A 12622-nucleotide genomic window follows, 5' to 3' on the forward strand; every position below is an offset into this window, starting at 1 on the left:
CCAAAGCATTCTCATGTTTAAGTGTACAGTAAGTGTGAAGCTGACCACAACACTACTATGTGCTGCTATGTTTGCACACACACATGCACCAAAACACACACACACACACACACACACACACACACACACACACACACACACACACACACACACACACACACACACACACACACACACACACACACACACACACACACACACACACACACACACACACACACACACACACACAAACACACACACACACAGGAAATATACATTGCATGTATGCTGCCCGTTTGACCATTCAATCACCAAACTTCCATTCTCACCTTCTCAACCTATTGATTAAATATAAAATATTCCTGAGATTGCCATCATGTCATTTGATATGCATCACAGATCACCTCAGGTTATTAGATCATGTGTGTGTTGGGGTGTGCGTGTGAATGTGTGTATCCTATAACCTGCTGATGGAGGTGAATGCTGTGCTCAGTTAAGCAGGATGGATTGATTCAGTCGGAAATCGTCTCTTCGCCCTTGTTGTGATTTACTCACCACAAGACACATACAACAGATACCTGAAAACACACACACACACACACACACACACACACACACACACACACACACACACACACACACACACACACACACACACACACACACACACACACACACACACACACACACACACACACACACACACACCTATATCGTTGGCCACATCTTGTCAGTACACAACTTGTTAAGCTGCCAATTAACACTAATGTCAGTATGCACACATAAGCAGCTTTTACGCACCCTGGCTCCAACCTTCGGTTCCGAAAAGCGAAGCAGGCAAAAGCAACACTCACAATCACATTTCCTCAAGCTTTTTCTGTCAAATTCTACCTTAATTTCTCTTTGGTTTGTTTCTCCTTCCCTTCAGCTGACACTTTACTCATCAACATCACGTTCTTTGAGATATTTTGAGAGATTTCCCTGAGAGTTTCCACACCCTCTATTCAAATCACTGGAGCATTATTTTCAGAATCTATCTTAGTTGACAACCTGGTTCTCAATATTGTTTTTTACTTCCAATTGATCGCTCCTTAGTAAAATAAAATCTCCACACCTTAGTTAACCCTCTTCAGCTACCTCAATCATCTCAAGCTGTCTTCATGAAGTCCTGCGCATATGTTGTGTTTGGTAAACACTGCAATTTCTCAACAAGGCAACCTTTTAAATACATTTCCTGGTGAGTCATGCTCCATTTCTCAGTAAAGAATCTTGTTATATGTGGACAGAACTGCTAGAAAAGACGCAAGGTATTTCCTGTAAATGTCAGCCACTCAGAAATAGTTCAAATAAAAATGAAACGGCACCTGATTGCCCACAACACTGTTGTACAGCAGCCAACAATATCAGGTAAATGCAACCAACAATGGAAAATAATGAAATATAAATGAAGTACATTCTACACAATACACTGAAGGGGTTCATACAGTATATAGGCTAACCACACAAACCCACTACACAGCGTACATTATAATATCAATATTTAATTAAACACTATCCCCAGTTGTTCTGCTATCTGTACTGTAGTCTGCCACACACAAATTGGAGGGAATATTTACCATAAATGTAGCTACTTAGTAACACGTTACAAATATTTAGGGAGATATAAATCATTGGAATTTTAGTAATCAAAAAACTGTTACTTATGCCCGGATTTTGAGTTATTTAAAGATACCTTCGAGCCAAGGGACTGGCATTTTCATTGTGCAATGATAATGTACTTGCACATCACTGTATTCAAGATAATAATACACTGTAAGGTTGATGCCCCATTTGACCTTCGTAACACCACAGCACATTAAGTTGCTGGCGGTCTCAGAGACAGCATGTCCCTATTGGCTGGTTCAGATTTACTGTTATATCACTGTGACACAAGTAAGCATTAAATCAAGAGTGTGTCCCTGTGGGTGTAGCTGTGATGGTCTGTGTCTCCATGCTAGCCTGCCTGTAGTGTGCGTGTGTGTCTCCTTAGGATTTTTGCTGATCTGTGACAACAGTGTTACTAAGCTGTTAAATCTGAAGTACAAACAGATACACTCAGAGGGATGAGAAAAATAAAAGAAACAGGATGAAAACAGCCACGATGTGAGCTGTTACTAGCCAGATCATCAAACAACACCTTTCCTCTGTCTGGTCAATGCTCGTGGGGAGAGGAGAGACGGACTAACGCCAAGAAAGAAGACCAGACTGAGAGTGAACCAGGGCCAAACACACAGAGGGCCTGAAAAGAGAAAGTTGGAAAATAAGTACCTAAAAATAGAGTAAATATAAAACAACGCTGGAAGATTGACTAAGGCGAGCAAGGAAGGGATGAAGATATATATAAAAGAGTCTATGTCATGTCCAACAAGGGCTGAATACATATTTTATACATCCAAAGGCTGGGCATTAAAAATTAACCCGGTCATCCTGTCTCTACATGATCTCGCCTAATGACGGCAAAGTGCTCCTCTCTCTACCCCGCTTGAACACACAGACACATACACACACTTTAAATAGAGCCTCCGTGCAGAGTGTATTCAGTTTAGCAGTAGCAAAATGCACTTTGACGCGCATGTTCAAGTGTGTCTATCTGTCCTCTACAACACAACCTCCTCAGAGCCGGCCGAGTCCAGACGCAGACCAAGCAAAGAAAAAAAAAAAAGCCATCAGCATATTCAGTATAAAAACCCACATTAATAATTTATCCACACATCTAATGCATATTCAAAAAAACATCTGGTAAACCTACTGAAGTCAAATCACTTATGAAATACATAGTGCACGTCCATAGACTCATAATCTCACTTAACCTCATCTATAAAATTGAAAATGTCATACAAATTGATTATGAACACATCCACCATTTCTGTAGCTCTAGATACTTCTACATCTGTCAAAATGTATTTTGGTCCAGATTGACAAAAGAGTGTTGTGTGAAGAGTGTAGAATGTGGAACTTGTTATTCAAAAATAGTTGGAGTTTTTCACAAATCACCAAGGATTTATCTTTCAGTAAACAGATGCGTGGTAACTCCATTGCCATGATACGAAAATGATGGAGGTTACCAATAAAATAAACAGACACTATATTTTCTGTTACAATAAGCTATAACTATACAATGTGTTATTCTCTTTTCTCAATTAAATGTTCTTGTATGGCATTATACTCAGTTATAGTCTAAGGCAGGTGAACAATTGTTCTGATCATGTCTCTGTGGCTGCTACAAGTCAAGCACTAGGACCCTGGGTGCCCTGGCCCAGTTAAACACTGCTTGTTGTTTAATTAATATGCATGCCAGCTTAATTATGACTGGTCCTTATCGTCTCATTTCATGACACAGCATACCTAATTGGCTGAGCTGAAACGCTGTGAGGGGAAAGTGCGTTACATTTCTGCAATGCCTGTGTGAAGATACCACACACACTCTCACACACACACACACACACACACACACACACATACACACACACACACACACACACACACACACACATACACATACACATACACATACACATACACATACACACACACACACACACACACACACACACACACACACACACACACACACACACACACACACACACACACACACACACACACACACACACACACACACACACACACACACACACACACACACAGGAAGGGAGAAAAGGAGATGAAGAAAAAAGGGATTGCCCCTCTTTACATCAACAATAACCAATTTAAAAGCAGCGACTGTCTTTAGGCTTTCCTCTGTTGTCTCTCCTCAGGGAAATAGGGATTTAAGACTTAATACCAATTTGCTGTTTATATACCAATTGAGTGAGTATGGAGGTCTTCGTGCATGTGTGACAACATTGTCCTCCCGTCCTCGACAGTAACAACATTTCTAAAGCCAGTTTCCGTTTACCACCAAAAACTCTACCCCCAGGCAAACAGGATCGATTAAGAGGCTTGACCAGGATGCAACAGAGACAAATCAATGTGCAGGAAGCACATTGAGGGGAAAGCAATGCAGAGGATCAGCGTGGAGATAAGGACTGAGTTTAAACCTCTTCTTTTTCTAAGGGATTCAGAAACAAATTTTTCTATATTATGTTTCTGTGCACTCTTATTTTCCTTAAATACCTTCATGGTTGGAAATATCCACTTATAACAAATCATTATTATATATTCTGTTTTGGCTTCTAGCTTTTCATTGGAGCAACATGATGTTTACCCACAGCTCCATGACCATGCAATTGAAATATTCAATATTTTCAGAAACCATTCGACCTGATTTATTGGTTATCTTTTGAAATGATGGAACTGTACTAGAAATTAAAATAAAGTTATATGGGCTCCTTCAATGATTGCCTGCACAGCATGAGGTTGTTATGATAAATTGGCTATAAAAGGATGTGTTTGACCATTAAATAATTAAACTGCTAGCAAAAAAAAGTGAAAGGTGGGATGGTAATATCTTAAAACAGATTTTAAATGTAAGTTGTATAGGCAGGACACAAATACAAATGATCCGCTGAAGCTACACCGACTATAAGATTAGAAGAGAGAAGCGGCTGATCAAACACTTCCAGTCAGCCAGCTGAATTATGGAAGTAATCCAATTTATATTAAGGACAGAAACCTTTGGAAAGAGATGCTTACCCTCAACAGCACCATCCCTCTTTTTAATAGCCTCCCACCATCACACCATTCCTCAGTATATGTTTAGTAAATCCAGGCAGCCTCTGTTTTATACCTTAGAGCGGGAATTGAGAGAAACAGTGTGAAGAGATGGGGAATATTGTCATATATCAGAGCTCCAGTGTAGTATTGATCTCATGGTGTGTTGCACAACAGACGATGCTGCGTTTAACCTTTTCCACCGCTGACCTACAACAGTAATGGACTCTTGCCCGGAGCTACAGACTCAGCAATACTGACGCATGGCTCCACAGAGGGGCAGTTTGTTGGTAAGTCCACAACTTTGGTTCAGACTGGAATACGTCTATTATACCTACTGACTTTTCCTCCAGTACCAGCATTAGGTTCATATTTGTGGCATTAGGTGAAATATCTCAACAACTCAGAGAGCCACTAGCATGGCCAGACTTTTAGTGTTGTTAAGAAAAACTAGAAAATTCCTTTACCCCTCCAAACTGATGGCTTTGCCAATTTAGTTTTACCATTTACATATTAAACCTATAGTCCTTCCCATCCCTTTGAGCAGCACTTTGGCGGTCGATGTGACCTTGTCCCAGTGTGGAAGGGGACCACTATTTACTTTATTATGACCTGCAATGCCGCAGAGATCACATTCACACATATTTCAACACAAAAGCGTGCACAAATTATCACACATGATATAAAACACTTCATGTGCCCCCACATGGTTGGCCACACAGCAAGCTTAGAAGTGGAGCCATAAATCTTCAATATATGGAGCAGAACCAGTTTCTATTATAATGGATCTCCATCACTCTCGCTATGTGTACAGCTGGACACTAACTCACAGGAGGGCAAGAACCAGAAAGTATGATGACGCTGGCACGACTACAACACTGCTCTTTTGAGTGTGTGCACTTGGTGGTGGCTGCATTGAAACAGCTGTCTTATCTTTGAACCACATTTTGTAACAAACAATCCATGACAAAATAAAAGAGCCTGTGCATTGCAAAGAGTTAGTATGAATCTATGATAACATGTGTGTGTTTTCATATTCCCATGTGTTTGGGACAAATGATAGTGTTTTGCCTGTGTGTGTGAGTGTGTGTGTGTGTGTGTGTGTGTGTGTGTGTGTGTGTGTGTGTGTGTGTGTGTGTGTGTGTGTGTGTGTGTGTGTGTGTGTGTGTGTGTGTGTGTGTGTGTGTGTGTGTGTGTATGTGTGTATGTGTGTGCCTTTTGTATTTTTTTGGATGTCTAACAGTATGATGCAACTCTTCCTCCATGAAAAGAGGTTATCACACCACATGTGCAAATTCACACAATGGTGAAGATTAATGAGTCACATAAAACCAGACGTACAGTTTTCTTGTTATCCACTTAATTTCTAAATGATAAACCAAATATATAGATGCAGATGTGGTTGAACTTATTTTTCAACTGCAACAACGATGTTTTGGGAGGCTGTGTAAAAAGTTTCAGTTTGGTTAAAATGCACCAGTATACAAGCATGACTCTGTAGATTGTTACTGTTTCATGTTTGAATTGTTATAAAGAATGTTTTTAATATTAACCAATGACTCCCTGAAAGGCATTTTCCTGCTGAGGTACAGTAAATTGAATGTTGATATGTTGAACGTGTAACTGTTAGTATGCAGGTTTGGCCGATTTAGCTTTTCTAGGTCAGAATAAACAACCTAAGAGAAAAACAACTATTACAAAACAAATAATGGCTACTGTAGCAAATGCTTAAAACTTTGAGACGATTTTTTCTGTTTTAGCTTGTGTAATATATTTTGTTCAAAATGTTCTTTTACCATCCATCCATCCATCTTCTTCCGCTTGTCCGTCAGGGTCGCGGAGGTAACAGCTCCAGCAGAGAGCCCCAAACTTCTCTTTCCCTGGCCACATCAACCAGCTCTGACTGGGGGATTCCAAGGCGCTCCCAGGCCAGCGAAGAGATATAATCCCTCCACCTGGTCCTAGTTCTACCCCTCGGTCTCTTCCCAGCTGGACGTGCCTGGAACACCTCCCTAGGGAGGCGCCCAGGTGGCATCCTCACTAGGTGCCCGAACCACCTCAACTGGCTCCTTTCAACGCGAAGGAGCAGCGGTTCTACTCCGAGTCCCTCCCAGATGACTGAACTTCTCACCTTATCCCTAAGGGAGATGCCAGCCACCCTGCGGAGAAATCCCATTTCGGCCGCTTGTATCCGCGATCTCGTTCTTTCGGTCATGACCCATCCTTCATGACCATAGGTGAGGGTAGGAACGAAAATGGCCCGGTAGACAGAGAGCTTTGCCTTCTGGCTCAGCTCTCTTTTCGTCACAACGGTGCGGTAAAGCGACTGCAGTACCACTCCTGCTGCTCCGATTCTCCGGCCCATCTCACGCTCCATTGTTCCCTCACTCGAGAACAAGACCCCGAGATACTTGAACTCCTTCACTTGGGGTAAGGCTTCATTCCCTACCTGGAGTGGATAGTCCATCGGTTTCCTGCACTCGGCCGCGAACCGATCCAGTGAGTGCTGAAGGTCACAGACCGATGAAGCCATTAGGACCACATCATCTGCAAAAAGCAGTGGTGCAATCCTTAGCCCACCGAACTGCAGACCCCCTCCCCCATGACTACGCCTCGAAATCCTGTCCATGAATACCACAAACAGGATTGGTGACAAAGCGCAGCCCTGGCGGAGGCCAACCCTCACCGGAAATCGGTCCGACGTGCTGCCGAGGACCCGGACACAGCTCTCGCTTTGAGAGTACAGAGATTGGATGGCCCTGAGTAGAGACCCCCTCACCCCATACTCCCGCAGCACCTCCCACAGTATCTCCCTGGGAACCCGGTCATACGCCTTCTCCAAATCCACAAAACACATATAGACCGGATGAGCGTACTCCCAGGCCCCCTCCAGGATCCTTGCGAGAGTGAAAAGCTGGTCCGTCGTTCCACGACCAGGACGAAAACCGCATTGTTCCTCTTCAATCTGAGGTTCCACAATCGGCCGGACCCTCCTTTCCAGCACCTTAGAGTAAACTTTCCCGGGGAGGCTGAGTAATGAATGTTCTTTTACAAAAAAGTAAAATGTAGTAAATGCTACATGATTAATTAACCTAAACATTTTTGACAAATGACTGTGTTCTCTGCTTCAAATAAATCCATATGTGGATTACTTCAACACTAACCTAAAAATGTAAGACTTAATGTCCAATATGTGCATAAAAATATCTCCTTCTAAATATGTGTGCAGTGGTTGTCACCCAGCATGGTGACAGTGAGTAAGAAGCCTGTCTTTTGCAGGGATCATCTGGTGCTGAAGCGTCCTTGAGCAAGATATTGAATAACAATCAGCTCTGTGAGTGACTTCTGACCTCGTCTATGTGCCTTACTTTTCTGACGATTTCTATTTCTTTGTAGATTATTTCCACAATTGGTCCATTTTGCATTTCCTTTTTTGATTAACCCTTTCCTGTTTTCTACCACCTGTCTTCCATTTTTTTCTAAATCTGCCAGTTCCTTAAATCTGTTACATGTTTTTATCTTATGAATCTGGTTTTCTGCAGCCACTCTACAACATTTCCTACACCCTGTTGATTTGCTGCCATCATCCTCTGAGCCATGTAATCTTATATTTTGTCATATCAGCCATCTCTCTGCCTCTCACCCTCATCCGTTCCTTTTGAAGTTTCCCTCCCTCCCTCCCATTCCCTCCCTCCCTCCCTTCTATCCCACTGTCTCATGTGTGTCTGCCTACTCTCAGTGGCGGGCACAAGTCAGAAAAAGGATTATTTCTCTTTAGTCATCTTCGGTGTAGCATCAAAGAGACACCGGCAAGCGGGATAAGAATAGAAAAACGGATACTATTTATAACTTGTTTCAAAGAATGCCTACCAGCCGAAACAATAGTACTGCATCAGCCCCACTGACACACACACAGCTTCAAAAAACCTAGTAAATAACAGGCATACAGCCACACACATCTCCTTGACCGAGCAAAAGGCAGATGCAGTGAAAAACAATAAGGGCCCTGTGTGCTTCTTTAAATAGCCTCTGATGTATTGATAAGGTGACTTCTACAAGAATAGAAACAGAGCAATCAGCAGGATATATTTCAAGTTCAACTCATCCCAAGCTATTTCAGAGCCATGCAGCTATTTCTTGCTCAGTACGGTAAGTTAATGTCTGTGATTGCAGAACTTTGGCTCAGTAGCTTCTTTTAAATCTTTCATGGAAGTGAGCCATGGCTATCTCACCCTCCAAACACACACACATATCTATGGGCACACATACACACACTCGGAGCGCATCGATGACAGCTGAATGATGTTGGCCTCATGAAGAACAGTAATCTCGCTTAATTATACATGATGTGTCACAGAGAAGGAGGAGGGAGATAGGAGAGAGACAGAGAGGAGGGAGGGAGGGAGGGAGGGAAGGAGGAGATATAGAGGAGAGTTGTAAAAATAGAAAAAGGTGAGAAAGGCAGTCAAAAGAGTAAATACAAAGCTGAAAGTGGAGCAGAGATCAAGTGGGGTGAAAGACTGGGTGTAGAGGAAGAGAGGAAAGAGGAGAAGGACAGAGGGGAGGATGAGAAGAAGAAGAGTGAAGGATGAAGAGGCGAGGAGCTGAAGGCAGAGGAGGTCACTCTAAACGTGTCTCCCTTGCAGCAGGTCTGACTTAACACTACCACTGAACATGAGCGCACCAGGCTGGACACATTCAACTCGCTCGGCTGTAGACAGAGAGACACAAACACACACACACACACACACACACACACACACACACACACACACACACGCACACACGCGCACGCACGCACTCACGCAGACAGACCTGCACACCCTCTCCTAACTGCCTTTCATTCTGGTGTCTTAGAGTTGCAGTAAACAACTTAAAAATAATGATCTTCACTTGGCTGTCACCATGTCCCAATACCCAGAACTGGAAATACTTTTATAACAGTGTATGCACACAACTGTTTTTTGTTATGTTATTTACTGATAGAGAAATTACAACCAGCTACACAAACTACTGTCTACTGCCTTAAAATAATCACAGTTATTGTGTTTTTTCCAGAGCTTTCAAAGTCTGAATTTATTGGTAATCAGTATAATCCATGTGGTGCTTGACATTGTGCCCCAAAGGCTAATGCCACATTTGATGCAAAATCCAAGTCAGACTCCTTGAAGGGAAGTTCAAAGAAACGAGGGTGACTCAGGTAAAGAAAACTATTTAGTTGTGATGCATTTTTTCATAAGCACAATTTAAAAACACTTTTATCCATTATTTTTTTTGATCGCTCTAGCGCTGTCTTTGGCATCTTGTCCTGACCTACATATTCAGCACAATGCAGAGAAGCAGAAAATACAGAGCAAAAAAGACAGACGTTGAAAAAGCAGACAGAAAATGAGCAGATAAAGTAAGAGATGGAAGTCAGCGTAGAGTGGAAAGAGGAGAAGTGCTGTTGTTGAGCAGCAGAAGTGTAGCATGAGGAGCGGATGTCATGAAATATGTAGGAAGGAGCAGCTCAGCACCGGAACACAAAGCCATTAAAGAATGCCTGAAAAATGCAGTCAGCTAGAAATATAAATGTTCATTTCCTTATCGCGCAGAGACACACAGACACACAGCTAAAAGCACATACACACTTGCACAATCTTGGACTCTTGCATCGGCTAGTGAAAAGCCACACTCTAATGTTCTCAGAAATGTACACAGAGTTTAACACACTTTAGTGCTCTTAAAGACACGAGTAGGCAGGTTTACATGCATGAAAGTCACAACACAAAGAAACACAAGCTCTCTCCGCCTGCTTCCTTCTCAGTGCACTTTATGGTGTTCTGTAAATCATTGATTGGGTACATCTAGGAGATCAGTGAGACAGTTAGTTTGACATGCAGCGAGTGTTTTCTGTGTTTCCAGGTTGGACAACAGGGCTGAGACAGCCCAGGTTTGTGGGACCACATAAGATCTAATTTGTTAATGGAAACCAGGGAAAACTTTATTTGACTCTGTTAAAGCAGCCCAAAAATGTTTCAATATTAGATGTGAAATGAGAAATCCAAGTTTTCTTATCTGAACTTTATCGTTTTATTGTGGTTGTTTGTGCATCAGTTCTTTGTTAGTTTATTTTAATCTATAAGTCTTAATGTTTGGTCAGAAAGACAAGTTATTACTACTTCATACCAGCAAGTTATCAAATGATTGGAAATCATGCTACATTTTCTAAATAAATCTTATTCTTACAAAAGTTCAGAGCTCCTGTTTTTGGAAGGTAACAACCTAAACTTAAAACTGATAAACGAGCAAGGAAAAGACCACACCTCTTCTGCTCAAAGTCTGATCAAGCTGACTGTAAACTTTTAACAGATGGCAAATCATGACATTGTACAGTAAATGGAAACACCTTCATTCATCTGCTCAGTATATATCTTAATTCATTTCCTAATAACATGTTACAGTAAGTGTACATGGAAACATCTCACAAACACTTTTTTAATGGGTCGTTGACTGAGACCTCTGGTTGTGAGATTAGTGTATTAAAAGTACTGTTCAACAAAATGAATTGTAAATCCTCATCATGTTTTATACTCCAAAGGTTGCTAGATGTGAACTTTACAATTCATACTGAAGGCTCAAATTTAAGAAATGTACAAGATTTATACTTATAATCTTCCAACTACAACCTTGTGTTTCCATTTATTCTACTTTTCAAGAATGTATGAAAATAGCATTGGCTTAGTTGACAATGCAGCTACTCATCAGAGTGCTATACAGGTGACAAGGCCATTGATGATGGGTGGGTGGATACAACATGAGCCTCTAAAAGCAGACAAAAGATATAAAAGCAAATCAGTAAGCACAACTGTCTCTGCACACACTTTATATGTGCATGCAGAGGATAAAATCAATAACAGCAGCCCTCTCTGCCCTCATCATCACTATCATCACCACACCACACCCAACAGCTCCATCATTTCCTCTGCTATGAATTCAACTTGGTCATAACTTCTCTCCATGTGGCTAATGTCTTCTTTGGGCCCAACACACATGCATGGATCACTATAGGGTAGGGATTTTTTCCTCTTCACTCCATATGTCATATGGGCAGTATGGAGCAAAAAGCATGCAACCTCTTCAGTACATGACAGCAGCATGGGAAGTAGAAGAACAATACGTTCAAATGGTGTTGGCAGTGCAAATATGCAATATAATAGGAGGCATAATGAACAATAATAGGGTTGTTATAACCTTAAATCGACTGTACTTTAATTCAACCGTATAATGTATCTGCTGTGTCCACGTGATATTTGCAATAATCACAGAGGACAATACATGAGCGTTTGAGGCTTTCGTCTACCTGGATGCTGCAGGAGATCTCGGAGTCGTCCAGTAGCCGGATCGTGCAGAGGACCTCCTGGTCCAAGGAGCGAATGCTTGGGCTGCGAAACCGGAGCATTTTCATCCTTCTGTCGGGTCTGTTTCAGCTCCTCATGCCAGCGGTTCCACAGGCAGAACAGATACGCACACGCGGAGGACTCGTGCATACACACGCACACATGCATGCGCCTTGCAGTCGGGTCTTGTCCCCCCTTGTGACGCCCTTGGGAATGAATGAGATGATAGAGATGGTTAGATGGGTAAGAGAATATATGCTACAGAGCAGGAGAGAGGAGGGCTTGCATCCTGCCTGCCTACTGCTGGATCTACAGGAGGGAGGATAGCTTCCCCCCTTCCTTCTCCTTCCCCTCTCTCTCTTCCTCCCTTTCTCTCTCTCTCTGGTTTGCTCACCCTCACTTTTTCTTTCTTTCTAATTATTATCAAAAAACAACACAATCATAACCCACGTGTATCATAAGTAACTGCCAGGTCGTAAAGTAAATCACCCGCCCTGTGCAGTTTTGTATTCACTTGGACTTGATGTAATATGTTCACCCAAGTTTTAAGGTTGATTTAAACAAGCAGT

At 42.1% G+C, this 12622-nt stretch overlaps 1 protein-coding gene across 2 annotated transcripts in view; it reads right to left on the minus strand.

The window, feature by feature from the left end:
* The window catches only part of frmd3 (FERM domain containing 3), a 47457-nt gene extending 35114 nt beyond the window's left edge, over nt 1-12343 (minus strand). For both annotated transcript variants that reach the window (XM_063898311.1, XM_063898309.1), the window contains exon 1: nt 12017-12343. In XM_063898311.1, the coding sequence (XP_063754381.1) occupies nt 12017-12121 (105 nt within the window). In that variant the 5' untranslated portion in view covers nt 12122-12343. The remainder of the gene's footprint in view (nt 1-12016) is intronic.
* Between the last annotated feature and the right edge of the window lie 279 nt (nt 12344-12622).

This window comes from Eleginops maclovinus, chromosome 12 (assembly GCF_036324505.1).
Source record: "Eleginops maclovinus isolate JMC-PN-2008 ecotype Puerto Natales chromosome 12, JC_Emac_rtc_rv5, whole genome shotgun sequence".
Lineage (NCBI taxonomy): Eukaryota > Metazoa > Chordata > Actinopteri > Perciformes > Eleginopidae > Eleginops > Eleginops maclovinus.